The sequence below is a fragment of the Coenobita brevimanus genome, chromosome 8, assembly GCF_032717465.1.
Source record: "Coenobita brevimanus isolate Jiangsu-jjx chromosome 8, ASM3271746v2, whole genome shotgun sequence".
Taxonomy (NCBI): domain Eukaryota; kingdom Metazoa; phylum Arthropoda; class Malacostraca; order Decapoda; family Coenobitidae; genus Coenobita; species Coenobita brevimanus.
In genome coordinates, this window is record NC_136961.1 from 28,383,834 (window position 1) to 28,402,407 (window position 18,574).

Here is an 18,574-nt window from a genome sequence, read left to right on the forward strand (position 1 = left end):
CACATTTTTTCGTGCTCCCCGTGTACTCACATAGTCACATCCTGCCTCATTGGAGTCTATCTCAGTAGCAGGATAATGTCCCAGAAACTCCTTCCTCCATACACACACAGAAAGAGGCACTAAACAGTTAAGTTTATCATATATACTGAGATTAAAATAACTGTTAATGAAAGGTTTGTTAAAGGTGTGTTGTCCCACCCTTTTTGTAACACACCTCGTTTCAGATAGTGAGAAAGGCAGAGGAAGATTTCGAAAATGACGATAAAAACTGTATTTCAATCTCCCGAAACAGACGTGACGAAAACCATTGGGTGGTGGTGGTGGGAGCGAGTGGTGCAGGGGGTGTGGATGATGATGATAATGGTGCTGACACAGAGTTACACCGGCAACCTCATGTCCCTCCTGGCCGTCAGGCACATCGATCAGCCCTACGAAACGCTTAGGGACGTCCTGGATGACAGTGATGTGGGGATAATTATTGTTGCAGATAATGCAAATATTCCATATTTTCGGGCAAGTATTACTAACGCTGAAGTATTTGAATGATACGGCAAAAGCATGCAATTTTTGTATATGCCAGTCTTCTGTTTTCGCAGACTCTTCATTTATGATGTTGGTGATATATTAATAGGCATGGAATATTTGAGCTGTGATGTATGCAGATGATGCTGTGTTACTTGACAGTGGTGAAATATCAGCGATGTGCACTGCTTCAGCGTATTGTATGTTTGTGGACAGAAAAGATTTAAACTAAGCGTTGATGCGGGTGAAGTGTTTAAAGTGTTCTTTGTTGAGAGAGAGAGAGAGAGAGAGAGAGAGAAGCTGGCACACAGTGTTCTGTGCTGATAATGGGGAAAGCTGGATGTAGTGGATGCTTGCAGCAGATACATGAAAAAGAAGAGGTAAATATTTGGAGAGAAAAAAAAAAGTCTCCGGCAAGTAAGGTGGCTGGTGTTAAGAAGCCCTGCTACCGAGCAGTCGTCTGAGTGCATAGGCTGGAAGCGAAGTGCATGACAGTGCATTAGTGCCCAAACTTATTCATGAGTGTGAGACCAGCAATGGCATGAGCATAAAATCATGAATGAGATCAGCTAAATAATATACAGTAAGTGGGCTGTCTAGTTTGGACATAAAACGGAATGTAGACATTCCTAAAAGATTTGGAGTAAGGAAGATTATTTTTGGAAAGGACAGGAAAGTGGATTCTTAGATAATATAGTCACATGACATGTAAACGACGTCTGGTAAACGTAGGAAGTCTGTTGGGTCTCAGAGATCTGGCTGTTAAGCCTGTGCTCCGAATCAGACCCTTAAAAAATAATACCATAAGGAAAATGGTTGTTAATGAAGTAGTAAAAAGGGTTTTTATAATTTAAATTATGTGAATTTAGAGGCTGGAGGCGAGTGCAAGGCCAAAAAGCTGTAGAATGAATAACATGAGTATGTGAATAAGCGGTGAAATGAGATAGGCAAAATAACTGATGAACGACAGAAAAGGATGGATCTGTTTTTATGGTATATATCTGGATGAGTTATGTAAAGAGGTGCACATGATGAGGGCTACCCCCTTATTAACCCGCCCCATCCCGACCACTTTTCCACCACTGACTCCCCCCAATCCCGACAATTTTAGGATTTTTTTTTTTTTTGGCTCAAACCTTCGCTTTTGGTGAGAAACATCGAAAATTCATAGAGAAATCGCTCACCTGAGGTTTAAAATACTCATTACAGGTAGGAGCACCTCCTTACCTTACTGGGTTTTCTATCAGGCTGGCACCAAAGAAAACGAGTTCTATGGGAGGATAACTATTTCACACCACTCATGAACGGTATTTATTTATTTACTTGGTACGAATTTATATGTAGTACAAGAGTATATTGGTTTTCAAGCAGTAATATAGGCATTATAAGCATTGTTTCACTCACTAATACATGACCTTTTTTTGCCACATTACCTGATCATCATTTCTAACTGTTTCTTCCTCTAATGCTATGTAAAGGTTGTCCTCCACATTGTCATTGATTGGGGGATCACTCTGGCCCTGAATTTCGTACCGTGGCATGACATGGCTATACTGGCCAGGTCCCTGATAACAGGTGAATTGCTGAGACAATGGCATGCAGGGGGGGGAGGAGGTCATGCTGGGTAAGGCATTGTCCCTGCCTGGCATCTTGTTGAGGAAGGTGTCACGTGTATACGTACCAAAAATGACTCGCGAAAATTGAAAATTGTGCAAATTAGGGACCTTGCAATTTTTTCGCGTTTATGTACGTCAATGGGATTGGCAGTGACAAAACGTGTGGACGTTAAAGAACGTTGACGGGACGCCTCGGGTTAAAACCTTTCCCTAAGGGAATATTTTCCTCTGTTTCTTTTTGTTCTTTGTGTTAATATTCTCGGTGTTCTTAACATCTTGTTGCCACGCCCTTATAACTTTACTTCTGGGCCGACTGAGTGTAATTTATTATTCATATACAGCACCTGAGCCTGGTATCTCAAGACACTTTTCCCAGATTTTACACACGCAATTTTTTTTTTTCTGGACCCCCATAAGTGTAAAATGCAGAGTACAGAACCACCAGACACAAGAACAACCATCTCAGTGAAGCACTATTTCTCTTAAGCTTAGAATGCATTTACGGTGTGGGATGAGATCGGTTGGAAATGATCTCCAGCGTGAGAGAAGATGGATCTTGCGTTTAGCCCATAAAAGGAAACTGTATGGCAAAAACTAAATATATATATATATATATATATATATATATATATATATATATATATATATGATCTGTTATGCAATTAACTGAATACCTCCACACCACACGTATTATGATGCTTCATTTTGTGTGGACCGCTTGGTTTGTGAGACGGAGTTAAAATATTAAAAGCTTTAATGGTTAGTAAATGGATGTGTGGCTCAGTTTTATTGAGCACTCTGTAGGTCTTTCTATATTTATACTTCTCTTTTCCTGTTTCTGGATCCTTTCCACACAATGTAGTGGGAGAAAAAAGGGTGAAGGAGGTAAGTGATAATTACTCATTGGAATATATACAGTCTATATATATATATATATATATATATATATATATATATATATATATATATATATATATATATATATATATATATATATTGTTACGGAACAGAGAAAGATAATGTACACTTTAAGTGAGAATACTAAAAATCACTACTGTCCCGTAAAGTTCCAGGTTCAAAACAAAGAGTTAGGTAAAATTACAAGTTAAAGTTTAATGCTCAAACTAACAACAAAACATTCAGGACTCATAAGGATAATGTAATGGCAAAAAACAGGTTAAATATATGGTTAACTGCAATAGCCTCTATTAACACGAAATTAGCAAGAGTAAATTTACCTAAGTCAGCCCTGATAAAATGAAAATACACTGGGTAATGCTCAGTTAATGCAAGATAAATTATTACAGATACGAAATATTATTAATGATGACTGACAAAAACTTTACATTAATTACAAAAAATCTCACTAGGCCTACAAATGAACAACTTATGCTATACAGTACAAGAACAAAATGCAATAACAGTTATACTCAAGTTACACACAGCTGCTAGATGGTTGGAGACTTCCTGAGAAACTCACAATAATAATAACTGTACAGGGGAGGACAGAGATGTGAACAAAATGAGGAGCAGCTCTAAGTGGCCATAATGCAGAGACTGAGCTCATTATATAGGGGCCAGCAGAGCTTGATACAACTTGTAAGAAAGACGCGCAAACGAAGCCATGGGGACAAAGAGTTGACAATCCCGCTCTGAACAACAGAAAGGACGACTTACTCTACTATAATGGTAGAAGGGGGGGACTGAGGCAGAACATGCTCGTGATCAAACATGCACCATACTATGCGTTAAAATTACACAAAAGATGATGAAATCATAGGCTATGTAACACCTCCCCACAAAGAAAAAGAAATTTACAAAGGAAATTTCTTATTACTCTTAAACAATCTGTCTAAAGTCTAGATAAGCAATCTGCAATAACATTTTCTTTCCCCTTGACATGTTGTATGTCTAATGAATACTCCTGAAGAAGTAGACTCCATCTTGTCAATCTCTGATTTTTATCTTTAAACTTACTAAGGAATTTCAGTGGGTTATGATCGGTATAAATGACTATGGGGTCAAAACCAGAACACAAATAAAATGAAAAATGCTGTAAACCCAAAATCAAGGCCAAAAGCTCTTTCTCAATAGTTGAGTAGTTCTTTTGAGGTGGAGTGAACTTCTTACTGTAATAAGATACAAGGTGTTCAATACCCTGATCATCCTCTTGCAGCAAAACAGCCCCAGCTCCTGTATCACTTGCATCAACAGCCATCTTAAAAGGCTTAGTAAAATTTGGAGTAGCGAGCACTGGCTGACTTAATAGAATAGCTTTATGTTTGTTGAAAGAGGATTCACAGTTATCGGTCCAGACAAATTTAACTCCCTTTTTCAGTAGGTCTGTAAGTGGTGACACAAGAATTGAAAAGTTAAGAACAAATCTCCTGTAATAACCTACCATTCCCAAAAATCTTTGTAGCTCTTTCCTACTTTTAGGTCTGGGAAGATCACTTATAACCTGAACCTTAGCTGCTGGTGGTGCAACATGTCCATCACCAATTACGTACCCAAGGTACTGAACTTTAGCTTGACCATACTCACACTTTGATAAATTAGCTACAAGATTAGCCTGAACTAAACGCTCAAGAAATTTACTGACATGGCATAGGTGATCTTTCCAGTTGTCACTGAAGATTAATACATCATCAATATAAACAACACACCCTGCCAAACCCTCTGTTACAACATTCATGAGCTTCTGAAATGTGGCTGGTGCATTCTTCATACCATATGACATTACCGAACATGCAAAAGTCTTTCCTAGTGTTACAAAACATGAGATCTCCCTAGCACGTTCAGTCATAGGTACTTGCCAGTATCCCTTTAACAAATCAAACTTACTTATGTACCTAGCCTTTCCGATCTTGTCTATGCAATCTTCCACGTGAGGGAGAGGGTAAGTGTCTGTTTTAGTTATCTGATTAACACATCTGTAGTCAACGCAAAGCCGCTGTGACCCACCTGGCTTAGGGACTAGAGTGACAGGAGAACTCCACTCACTCTGACAGGGCTCAATCATCTTGTGGTCCAACAGGTAGCCAAGCTCCTTCTGGATGAGAGGAACTTTCACTGGGTTCACACGGTAAGGAGGCAGTTTAATTGGCTTTGCGTCTCCAACATCGACATCATGCATCAACACAGTGGTTCTTCCTGGAGTAGCACGGAACACTTGCAGGTACTCCTGCAGTAATGCCGAAAACTCCTGCCTTTTCTCGGGAGGTAGATGAGAAAGCTTAGTCTGGAGATCATTCATGATATCAGGATTCTTCCCCAAACTATCACTCAGGCTCATACTGCATGGGAGAGCTTCACTTGCAGACTCGGGTGGAACAGCTACAGTGCAGACTGGATTATTTTCGTCCCGCCTGTGATATAACTTTAGCATGTTGATGTGACAAAGTTGCTTGTTCTTTCTACGATCTGGTGTGGCGATGACATAGTTGACATCACTGAGTTTCTTCTCCACGAAATAAGGACCACTAAACTTGGCTTGAAGAGGTTGCCCATGAACTGGTAGCAGAATCAAAACCTGATCTCCTGGCTGAAAGTGGCGTAACCTGGACTTCTTATCATACCAAGTCTTCATCTTCTCCTGAGCAGCTCCTAAATTCTCTCTCGCCAGCTGTAAAGCAGTGGACAGCCGTTCTCTGAACTTCATCACATACTCCAGCAGGTTGACGTCATCTTCCTCCAACAGCCAGCATTCCTTGAGTAGCTTAAGGGGTCCTCTTACTTCATGGCCAAACAGTAGTTCAAAGGGTGAGAAGCCCAGTGATTCATTTGGAGATTCTCTTGCGGCAAACACAACGAATGGAAGACCTTTATCCCAGTCTTTCTGATGTTCCAAACAGTATTTCTTGAGCATCGATTTGAGTGTTTGATGATATCTCTCCAACGCTCCTTGGGTCCGGGGATGGTAAGCTGAAGACGTGATCTGGGAGATGCCCAACTCTTTGAGAGACTGCTTGAAAACATTTGACATGAAATTACTTCCCCGGTCTGACTGTACCTCCTTGGGCAGACCAAACTTTGTGAAGAACCCTAGCATTTCCTTAACCACGTTCTTTGCTGAGATATTTCTAAGTGGAATGGCTTCAGGATAACGAGTAGCCATATCAATCAGGGTCAACACATAAGAAAATCCTGAAGAAGTCTTAGGAAGAGGGCCCACAATATCCACCAACACACGGGTGAAAGGCGCCTCAAAAGGAGGAATGGGAACTAGAGGTGCAACCTTTTCGGTCTGATTACACTTCCCCACAACTTGACAGGTGTGACAAGACTTACAATACCAGGAAACATCCCTGAAGATACCTGGCCAGTAGAAGTGTTTCAAAATGCGTGCCACAGTCTTCCTCACTCCAAGGTGTCCTGCCAAACTGGAATCATGAGCCACTCTAATGATATCCTGCCTACAAACACGAGGGATGACAACTTGATGTACAACCTCCCATTCACAGTCGGCTGATGCTGTTGGGGCTCTCCACTTCCTCATAAGTACTCCTGACTTTATATAATAACAAGTAGAAGCACCGGCTGACTCTTCCTCACTGCAAGCAGAGTTAGCTAGACCTTTCAACTCAGGGTCAGCAACCTGCAACTCAACCAACTCTTGACGAGACAAATTATCAACACTACGGGGTACTGCCTCATCTGGTGAGTGGTCCAAATTAGCAAGAAAAGTGTCAGCTAGGATAACATCATTATCCTCTAAATCACCAGTAACTTTAGACTTAGCCCTAGTGACAGCACATGCAGGGAACACATCAGGGACATCACAATCATGGGTCGCAGCCACTGGCTCACTAGACAACTGAGGAGCTGGACACACTTGACTTCCACCAATATCATTTCCAAGTAAGAAAGTTACACCTGACACTGGGAGTGTCTCAACCAACCCAACCATAACGGAACCATTAGCAAAACCAGACTCTAAATTCACTCTGCACAGAGGGACAGAGAAGTAATTATTCCCTACACCTTGTAAGATTACAGTTTCATCAGAGGAATTAACATTAGAGCCTAGAACACTGGTCAGCATAAGGGATTGGCAAGCACCTTTATCACGATATATTTGAACTGATTTCCTGTCATTACTGTCCAGAGGACTGACAAAACCATCAGACAGGAAATTAGCACATGAACTCTTGAGAGTGTCACCCACGTTACTGCTCAAAAGAGGAGCTGCATCATGAGAATTTAAGTTACCCCTCAAAGCAGGTTCAGTTAACTCAGTTAAAGAATTATGGGAACTCTCAAGGGCGGACACTAGACCAATTGACTGAATATTTAAAGACTCCTCTTTGTTCACATCACGCTGTCTCCTGAAACATTTCTCCGTAGTATGACCAAGCTTACTACAATAAGTACATTTACTTTTCTGAAATCTAGAGGTGAAGCTGGTATTTTCTTCCTGAGAAACATCATCTTTATTCTCTTTCCTGTTACCTGTACTCTGAGTAGAGGCAACGTACTTACTCTCAGCTTTCCTTTTTTCTCTAGAATATCTCTTGTGAATGAGAACATATTCATCAGCTAAAACTGCAGCATCAGACAAATTATCTATTCTTCTCTCATCAAGATATAGGCTTACATCTTTATAAATACACCTCTTGAAGTCCTCCAGCAAAATCATCTGCTTAAATTTACCAAAATCAGAATCCACATTCTTAGAATTTAACCACTGCTCTAACAGATCTTCTTTGATTTTTGCATACTCAACATGGGATTGCTTATCTTGCTTGTAAGTTGTCCTAAATTTTACTCTATAGGCTTCAGGAACAAGCTCATAGGCCTTAAGAATCAAGCTCTTAACTACATCATAATTATCAGATTGATCCTGAGGCAAAGATGCATAAGTTACTTGAGCTTTACCGGTGAGAACAGTTTGAAGGAGTACTGGCCAATACCTTTTGGGCCAATTAAAACCTGTAGCTACTCAAACAACTGAAAATACTTTGTTAAATCAGATTCAGTAAAAGGAGGGACAAGTTTAACATTTTTAGCCACATCAAAATCATCAGAGCTAGATGATCCATTCCACCTTGTTTCATGCGATACTCATGGTCAGCCTGAATCCTGGCAAGTTCAACTTGTGCGTGTATCTGTGCCTCCTGAATACGAGCCTGAGACTCCGCCTCCTTAGTATTTGCTTGAAATTCAGCCTCCTTAACACAAGCCTCCTTAGCCTGAGACTCAGCCTCCTTAGCACGTGCTTGAAATTCAGCTTCCTTCACACGAGCCTCCTGCAGGGCTAGCTGTAACTTAGCTAATTCAATCTGCGTTTGCTCATTTGGAGGAGTTACATTAAACAAGCATTCATTAATCATGTCAACAATTTGATCTTTAGAATGATGAGAGCGAACAGCAATTCCCAATTGTTGAGCAACAAGCTTAAGTTCATTCTTTGTTCTGTTTTCTACATCCAACACTGTTTGCACATTTGACAAAAAATCTTTGGCTTCATCAAGCGTAGTAATAGTAGACATCATGAATAAATCACAGTCACAAAATATCAAGCAATATCTTTATGATAATATCATGAATATCCTGATAAGAGGTCGCCAAATTTATGTTACGGAACAGAGAAAGATAATGTACACTTTAAGTGAGAATACTAAAAATCACTACTGTCCCGTAAAGTTCCAGGTTCAAAACAAAGAGTTAGGTAAAATTACAAGTTAAAGTTTAATGCTCAAACTAACAACAAAACATTCAGGACTCATAAGGATAATGTAATGGCAAAAAACAGGTTAAATATATGGTTAACTGCAATAGCCTCTATTAACACGAAATTAGCAAGAGTAAATTTACCTAAGTCAGCCCTGATAAAATGAAAATACACTGGGTAATGCTCAGTTAATGCAAGATAAATTATTACAGATACGAAATATTATTAATGATGACTGACAAAAACTTTACATTAATTACAAAAAATCTCACTAGGCCTACAAATGAACAACTTATGCTATACAGTACAAGAACAAAATGCAATAACAGTTATACTCAAGTTACACACAGCTGCTAGATGGTTGGAGACTTCCTGAGAAACTCACAATAATAATAACTGTACAGGGGAGGACAGAGATGTGAACAAAATGAGGAGCAGATCTAAGTGGCCATAATGCAGAGACTGAGCTCATTATATAGGGGCCAGCAGAGCTTGATACAGCTTGTAAGAAGGACGCGCAAATGAAGCCATGGGGACAAAGAGTTGACAATCCCGCTCTGAACAACAGAAAGGACGACTTACTCTACTATAACGGTAGAAGGGGGGGACTGAGGCAGAACACGCTCGTGATCAAACATGCAGCATACTGTGCATTAAAATTACACAAAGGATGATGAAATCATAGGCTATGTAACAATATATATATATATATATATATATATATATTTATATATATATATATATATTCTTTTCTTTTCATGCAAGAAAGAAGGAACCAAAGGCCAGGAGCTCGCAAACTGTTCTATCCAACAAAAACAAAAACAATAAAAAAGAGAGCCAAATTCAAGATCCGCTCATTTGAAATGCCGGGACACACTGCGTTTGAAAGACTGGAGATCATAGGAAGTAGGAAATACAGACAGAAGGAGATAGTTCCAGAGCTGACCTGTTGCATAAATGAAGGACTGGGAGTAACGGTTAACTCTTGCATTAAAGAGCTGGACAGAAAAGGGATGAGATTTTTTTTTTTTTTGTAGGGAAGAAGGAAGCAAAGGCAATGAGCCCGCAATACCGTTCCCTCCAAGAGAAAAACAAATACAAGAGAGAGCCAAATTCAAGATCCATTCATTTCGAGATGCCTGGACACACTGCGTTTGAAAGACTGGAGATCATAGGAAGCAGGAAATACAGACAGAGGGAGACAGTTCCAGAGTTGACCTGTTGCATAAATGAAGGACTGGGAGTAACGGTTGACTCTTGCATTAGAGAGTTGGACAGAAAAGGGGTGAGAGTTTCCTGCTAGACGGGTGCTATGCGCCCGTCGTAGAAGTGGAGGAATGCATGCAGACAGTTCAGAGGAAAGTGACCATTGAAGTAGCGATAGAAAAGAGATAAAGATGCAACACTGCAGCGAAGAGACAGAGATTGAAGGGAATCAGTAAGAGCGTGAGAGTTAATGAGACGAAAAGCCTTTGACTCCACCCTATTGAGAAGAGCTGTATGTGGGGAGCCTCCCCATACATGAGAGTTGTACTCCACACAGGGGCGGATAAAACCCCTGTATAGAGTCAACAATTGTGCAGGGGTAAAGAAGGAACGGAGTCGGCTTAGCACACCCAATCGCTTGGAAGCAGATTTTACAAGAGATGTAATATGATCTTTCCAAGACAAGTCCCGAGCAAATGAAACCCCAAGCATGTTCAACGATGATGCAGGATTAAGCTGAATATCATTAAACATTAGTGGGTATACCTGTGGAAGATTTTGTCGAGTTGATAGGTGCAAAAACTGAGTCTTTGATGCATTAAAAACAACCAGATTATTTTTACCCCAGTCAGAGATACGAGCCAAGTCAGACATTAGGTGTGCCATAGCCTCATCCCTTGCCTGTCGAAGTAACTGCTGAGATGGACGTTATGGAAATCGAATGGAAAGGTGAAGGGTGGAGTCATCAGCATATTAGTGGATAGGGTTAGATGTACAGCTTAGAAGGTCATTGATGAATAAAAGGAAGAGAGTTGGTGATAGGATAGAGCCCTGAGGAACACCACTGTTAATAGATCTAGGAGAAGAACGATGGCTGTCTACAACAGCGGCTATAGAACGACCAGAAAGGAAGCTAGAGATGAAGGCACAGATAGGAGGATAGAAACCGTATGAGGGCAGTTTGGAAATTAAAGATTTATGCCAGATTCGATCGAAAGCCTTTGAGATGTCAAGTGCAATGGCAAAGCTTTCGCCAAAGTCCCGAAAGGAGGATGACCAGGAGTCTGAAAGGTAGGTGAGAAGATCACCTGTGGAGCGTCCCTGACAGAACCCATACTGACGATCAGAAAGAAGGTTGTGATAGGAAAGATGCTTTAAAATTTTTCTATTAAGAATTGACTCGAAAACTTTTGAGATACAGGATATTAAAGCAATTGGACAATAGTTAGACGGTTGGGAATGGTCACCCTTCTTCAGGACTGGCTGAATGAGAGCAAACTTCCAGCAAGAAGGAAAGGTACAATTTGACAGACAAAGGCAAAAGAGTTTGCCTAGGCAGGGAGTTAGCACAGAAGCACAGTTCTTGAGAACAACAGGAGGGACTCCATCAGGCCCATGTGCCTTATTAGTACTGAGGCCAGCAATGGCAGAAAATACATCAGCTGAAGAAATTTTAATGTTAGCCATGAGGAAGTCAGAGGGAGGAAGTGAGGGAGGAACAGCACCGGAATCGTCTAAGGTGGAGTTGGAGGAGAAAGTCTGAGCGAAGAGATCTGCTTTATCAGTAGAAGAAATAGCTACAGAGCCATCAGAGTAGAAAAGAGGAGGAAAGGATGATAAGGTAATGTTGTTAGAAAGGTTTTTGGGAAGGTGCCAGAAGGAGTGGGAAGAGTTCAAGTTAGAGAGTTGAGAGCATTTTGTACGGATGAAATTATTTTTAGCAGAGTGAAGAACAGACTTAGCACGATTCCGGGCAGAAATGTATAAAAGATGTGATTCAGGGGTGGGTTGGCTCTGGTACCATTTATAGGCCCTCTCCTTGTTGCGGACAGCATTAGAACAAGAGTGATTAAACCAAGGCATTCATGCATTAGTCAAAGGATATGAGAAAGGAATGTATGCTTCCATGCCCGAGAGAATAACCTCTGTAATGCGCAAGGCACACCCAGATGGCTCCCGGCCATGCAAGCAATAATCATTCCATGGAAAATCAAAGAAGTACTGCCTGAGGGCCTCCCAATCCGCAGCTGCAAAGTGCCAGAGACGATGTTTTTTTGGAGGGTCCGCAGTCCGTACCAGAGCGATAGGACAGGTTAAGGTGATAAGGTTGTGATCGGAGGAGCCCAACGGAGAGAAAAGATTAACAGTGTAAGCAGAAGGATTAGTTGTAAGGAAGAGATCAAGTATGTTGGAGCTCTCTCCAAGGCGGTCAGGGATACGGGTAGGGTGCTGTACAAGCTGCTCTAGGTCATTGAGGATAGAAAAGGTGTAGGCTTGTTCACCAGGTGGATCAGTGAAAGAAGAGGAAAGCCAAAGGTGGTGGTGAACATTGAAATTTCCAAGAATGGAGATGTCAGAGAAAGGAGAAATGGATAGAATGTGTTCCATCGTAGAAGTAAGATAGTCAAAGAATTTTTGATAGTCAGTAGAATTAGGAGATAAGTAAACAGCACAGATATATTTAGTCAGAGAATGACAGGAAAGCCGAAGCCAGAATGTAGAGAATTCAGAAGAATCGAGTTCAGGAACATGAGAGCAAGATAAGTTGTTGCGTATATATACACAACAGCCACCTTTGGCTTTGAAATGAGTATAGAGAAAGTAGGAGGATACAGAAAAGGGTTTCCTGTCAGTTGCCTCAGACAGCTGAGTCTCAGTTAGGAAAAGAAGGTGAGGTTTAGAGGAGAAGAGATGGTGCTCAATAGAGCGAAAGTTAGAGGAAATTCCACGAATGTTGCAGAAATGAAGAAGAAGAGATTCAGACAGTGGTTCCAGGCACCTTGAGTCGTCACCGGGAGAGGGGCTGAAGGTGGGGGCATTTATGGTCCCCCCCCTGGGGCCTCTGAGGCTATGTTAATCGACGCCATTTTTTTGAAAATTTTGAAAAGGAAGTGTGGTGTGTACTGTGCATGTAGTTTGGTGTTGATAGTTGGAGAAACTTGTAATGGAGAGCATGCTGGTCTACTCTCTGTGTTACTGAGACACTGAAAAAGTTCAGCAAAGAGGGATGGTCGGGACCTAGTCCCGAGGGCTCATGAAACGGAAGTTCCAGCTCTCCCTGTCATCAGCTTTCCATCCACCTTGGGAGTACTGCCCTGCTCGACTGGTGCTACGCACTCGACTTAGAGGTGGAGGGATGCAAGCAGACAGTTCAGAGGAGCAGTGACCATGGAAGTAGTGATAAAAGAGAGATAAAGAGGAAACAGTGCAGCGAAGAGAGAGAGGTTGAAGGGAGCCTGTAAGAGGAGAGTTGATGAGACGAAAAGTCTTTGACTCCTCCGTATTGAGAAGAACTGTATGTGGGGAGCCTCCCCACATATGAGAGTTGTACTCTACACATGGGCGGATAAAACCCATGTATAAAGTCAACAACAGTGCAGGGGTAAAGAAGGTACAGAGTCGGCTTAGCATGTGTAATTCTAGGTGTTTAAGGCTCGACTTCTTGTTCCTCAGAAACCTAACATGGAGTGGGGTTCCCCTTCGAGACCGGGGCTTAGGACAAATAAGAGAGAGGCAGGACACAAAAACTCCAGGCAATAACCTTATATGTGTATTACTCAGTCAGACAAAGGATAACAGCAGATGTTACAAACACAATATTTGTTTAATCACAAACACTTATACCTAGATAATTAGTATCTCACAGGATACTATGGGAGAAAACACTAAAATAACACTGGAGGCGGAGCATGCAGAGTTAGTACAGTCCAAGGTCTCCGAGCGCGTGGAAGAGTTAGAGATGAGGCTCACTAGGGGAGGGTGTAAGGCACTGGGATCTAATTGTGATTATGGTAGTATGAGGCAGGGTTTAATAGTAACGTGTTCACTTTACTATTTTCTGGGGGCAAGGGACTTTTGGTCAGTCATTAATACAAACTCCACGGCTTGGGTGTTTCTCTTACTGTGGTATGATGGGTATTGTGCATTGGTCTTATTCACTGTCACTTTGATTCTGTATGGACTATCCACTGTTCTGCCTTGTCACTGTTAGACCATTATTATTCCAATTTCATTTAAGACACTTGGTCTGGTACTACGAATGCACTTTATCGCCTCTCCACTGTTATACTACACTAAGGGTGCAGTCACTGTCTCATGGGTCACTGGGTGGCAGGTGCGGCGGGGAGACAAGCCGGCTACAGCTCTGCCAGGGCAAGGTCACAACCAGAGGAGGCCATACCGAGAGGGCACGGGATCACATGCAGGGGTGTCTTCTCTCATCTGGGGTTGCAGGTGGCGAAGGGGCCTGTACTTTCCGGGCTTGGGACAGGAGTGTGGCCCTCAGGACTGGTGCCGAACAAGTGCCTGAACCTCTCGTTCAGGTTCCTGCCGGAGGTAGAGGTCCTCTGCTGTCGAGGTGTAGGGAGGTCCCGCCCAGGCGTTATGGGAAGGGCCTGGGGTTCCCGAGGGCTGTGGCCCCCAGAGCTAGGCAGCGCCATCAGGGAGGGGCTATGGCACCAGTCTGCATCAGGGTCCGTCAGGTGGGTCTTCTCCAGGGCCAGCTGTACAGAGCAGAGACCGGGGGCGGCTATAGGGCCTCTCCAGTACTCCTCTGCGTCCTCTGCATCGGGGGTCAGGGAACTCATCTCACGCTGGGGCGGTGGGGCTGCTCTCTGCTGCTTCCAGCCATGGCGCCCGGCTACTGGCCGTGGCTTCCCAGGGGTGCAACCACAAGGCGCCGAGGCCCGAGAGGGTGAATAACTACCAGCGAACCCAGGGACACCTTCGGAGCGGCTACTGGCCATCTGATGAAGGTGGGAGCGGCTACCGGCCGACTCCTGCAGGAGGGGTGGAGAGCAGCTACAGGCCAACTCGGGGACAACACCTTCGGAGCGGCTACTGGCTATCTGACGAAGGAGGGAGCAGCTGCAGGCCAACTCCTTCAGTAGGAACGAGGAGTGGCTACAATCTGACTCAGGGGCAATGCCTTCGGAGCGGCTACTGGCCGTCTGATGAAGGTGGGAGTGGCTACAGGCTGACTCCTTCAGGAGGGGGTGTGGAGCGACTACAGGCCATCTCCAGAAGGACACCTTCTGACGAAGGCAGGAGCGACTACAGGGCATCTCCTTGTTACCCTCAGGTCGGCAACTGGCCGATTCATTAGCGAGGGGCAGGCAGCTACTGGCCGTCCCAAGAGGGAAGACACCTTCATAGAGGCTACTGGTCGACTCCTGAAGAAGACAGGAGTGGCTACAGGCCAACTCCTGAAGAAGACAGGAGTGGCTACAGGCCGACTCCTTAGGGGTGCTGGCAGGAGCTGGAAAGACAGCTCCACCCCAAGGATGGTTGGTGGAAGCTCGCCCGGAAGGTAGTGCAGGATTCCTGCTATGACGCTAGTGGGCAGGCTCCGAGTCATAGGAACGTATGGCCTGGGCTGGCTTGGGCCGTTGTCGCACCGAGTCTTGGTGAGCTGCTGCTGCTCCTCCACGAGGTCCTTGTGGGGGTGTCTAAGAGTTCACGGGGGCTCTATGCTGAATTCCTGGTGGAGGTGGTTGGGTGTTCCAATGGAAACTATGCTGTATTTCACCACCGTCCACTTGGAAAAAGTCACGTCCCCTTGACTGGAGGTGATAGATGTGAGTATCGTGGGTGGCATACGTGGGCTGGAGATTTTTGAGGAGGGCTCGCCAGGTAGTGGTGGCGAGGTTTTCATCCTGCTCGGCATCACAGGTGAGGAAGAGGGTGGAAGTGGCGGTGGAGGAGTGGAGGAGGTGGAGGAGGTGGTGTGATCCTCGTACCCTGCGGTTTCGACCGAGGGTAGGTGCCCATACAGCCCGTCGGATTCTCATTGTCATGGTTGTTGCTGGTGGTGTGGTGTGGTGCTGAATGCTGGACACTGAGGGTAGGAGTCGGGTTTTGTGCTGAGGTAATGCGGTGTAGGGTCTCTGGGGAGTACAGGTGGCTGGGATTTGGGCTTGGTGTAGCATGACAGTGTGAAGTTGAGGGGAAGCGGGTGGGGTGGGAGAGTGAGTGTATCGGGCGGGTGGGCGTGAGAGGCGGCCGGAGCGGGTGGTTGTAGTTTTCAGGGTCGGCATGGGTGGGGACGTGGGTGTGTGTGGCGTGGGCGGGGGCAGGAGGAAAATGCTGTTGGGTGCGGGGTTGGTGAGGTGGGGTGTGGGGAGGTAGGAGTTGGGGTGTGGAGGTGTGGTGGGTTGGAGGAGGCGGCAGTGGGCGAGGGTGGTGGAGGTGGTGTTTTAGCATGGGCGGGACACATGTTGCTGGGAGTAGGGGATGGGGCAGCAGGAGGAGGTGGTGAGGGAGAGCGGTGGGAGGTTGGTGGTGCAGGTGAGCTGTAAGGTGAGGTATGAGGTGGGGTGGCGGCTGGGGAGGCGGAGGTGGTAGGAGGGGTGGAGGGGAAGGGGGAGGGGGAGGAGATGTAGCACTAGTAGGCGGTAGTGGGGGATGGTGCTGGGGCATGAGGAGGGACGGGGTGTGGGGCTGGGGCAGTAGGAGCAGGAGTGCGGAAGGGACATATGTGGCGGTTTCGGAGAGTGAAAGGGGCACCGTGGTAATCAAAGGTAACTTGATAGGGGGTGGGGATGTGGGTGATAGTGTGGGGCCCTGAGAAGTGGGGTGCAAGCTTGTGAGGGGTGGGGAGTTGAGCGATCATGACGGTGTCGCCAGGTCAGTAGGGGCTGGATGCCGTGTCGGGGCTGAGGTCCAAGTTATTTTGAAGGTGTGCCAAACGGCTCTTAAGGTGGTGTAGCGGGTCTGTTGCGGGAGCGGAGGTGAGTGGTTGCAAGTGCTGCTGAAGGAGCAGTAGGAGAGGTGTCTCACCAAAAATCCGCTCATATGGCAAAACTCCGTCTTCTCTGGGGCAGGAGTTGATGCCCCATTGGACAATTTTTATGTGAGCAGGCCAGTCATCGTCTTTATTGGCTTCTATGCATGTGCAGAGTTGATTCATGAGGGTACGATGGCTGCTCTCGCACACCGCATTTCCATGTGGCCAGTAGGGAGAGGAGTGGGAGATGTTATTCCCGAAAATTTTGGCGAGTTTCTCCCAGATTTTCCCGGTGAACTCAGGTGCATTATTAGAGTGGATGGCTTGGGGAATGCCAAAGTAGGGAAAGATTTGTAGAAGGAGGGTGGCGGCTACTGCGACAGCGTGATGATCCTTGGCTGGGCAGCCCACGACGAACTTTGAATAAGTGTCCACAAACGTGATTACGTACTTGTAACCCGATTTGGGGGGCAGAGGCCCTACCACGTCGATTGCTAGGAGCTGCCAGGATTTGTGGGCGGTGGTGTGGCCCGATGGTCCTGAGGTACGGCTGATGTCTTTTCCGAGCACACAGGCATGGCTGCTTTGAATAATTTCCTTGGCGAGGGCAGAGGGTTGGGTGCCCAGCATGCATCATTGAACACTTGCAGCAACTTTTTGGTACCTAGATGGATGCCGTTATGGGAGTGAAGGTGGCAGAAGGCATCAAGAGTGGTGTCAGGGGCCAGGAGGATATGACCGGAGGGGGTTAGTAGGTGGTCGCCCTGCCGGTATAGTTTCTTAAACAAGTGGAGAGGAATCCACCAGGGTCGCTCCTTGCAGTGCCACTGCTGCAGGAGGTCTGTTTCTGGCTGGATGGTGTGGATGGGGAGCCGGGAGAGGGCGTCCACGTTGGTATGGAGCTTGCCTGGTCTGTAGGAGATTTCATAATTGAATATTATTCTTCTAGGGTTTCACGCCATCTGATCAGTTGGGCATTGTGGGAGTCTGATTCTCTTAACCACTGGAGGGACTGGTGGTCCGTGATGATGGTGACCTGGGACCCGGAGATGTATGGCCTGAAGTGTTGGAGAGCCCATATTATGCCTAAACATTCTCATTTGGTGGTAACATAATTTTTTTTCTCTGCCTGATTCAGGGTACGCTTGGCACAGTCGATGATAAGCTCGCGGCCCTCCTGGACTTGTGCCAACCGGAGAGGGAGACATCAGTGTAGAGGCGGAAGGGGAGGGCATAATCAGGAAAAGCCATGATGGGGGCGGAGACGAGTTTGTCTTTTAGCTGCTGAAAAGCAGCTCATCTCTCGTCTGTCCAGAGGAACTGTTCCTCTTTACGGGTTAGGTCGTGGAGAGGTTTGGCGATGTGGGCAAACACCTTTATGAAACAGTGGTAGCAGGATGTCAAGCCTAGGAAGGCTCAGATGCCGTGGACATCCAGTGGTGGGGGTTTGTCCGCAATGGCGCGGAGCTTGTCGGGGTCGGGGGAGATTCCTGCTTGGGAGATAACGTGTCCCAGGGACGAGATGGTCCGAGCAGCCAGGATGCACTTAGAGGGCCGGAGTTTGAGGCCTGCCTAACGAATTCTGGTAAAAACTCAGATGAGGCGGTGCAGGTGATCGGCCCAGGTTCGGCTGAAGACGATGACGTCATCTAAGTATGCCAGGCTTATTTCCCATGTGAGGCCACTGAGGACAGATTCCATTAACCTGGAGAAGGTGGCAGGGGTGTTGCAGAGACCGAACAGCAAGACATTAGACTCGTAATGTTTGCCATTACTTGTCGAGAAGGCTGATTTGCCTCGGTCTTCCTGTCCCACAGGGACTTGCCAATATCC

The 18,574-nt window shown here is 45.3% G+C and overlaps 1 protein-coding gene across 1 annotated transcript in view; it reads left to right on the plus strand.

Annotated features, from left to right (window-relative positions):
• The first annotated feature begins 255 nt into the window (after positions 1 to 255).
• The window catches only part of LOC145407188 (ionotropic receptor 93a-like), a 61,883-nt gene continuing 43,564 nt past the window's right edge, over positions 256 to 18,574 (plus strand). Inside the window, exon 1 of the mRNA XM_080278228.1 lies at positions 256 to 513. Within this exon, the coding sequence (XP_080134354.1) occupies positions 256 to 513 (258 nt within the window). The remainder of the gene's footprint in view (positions 514 to 18,574) is intronic.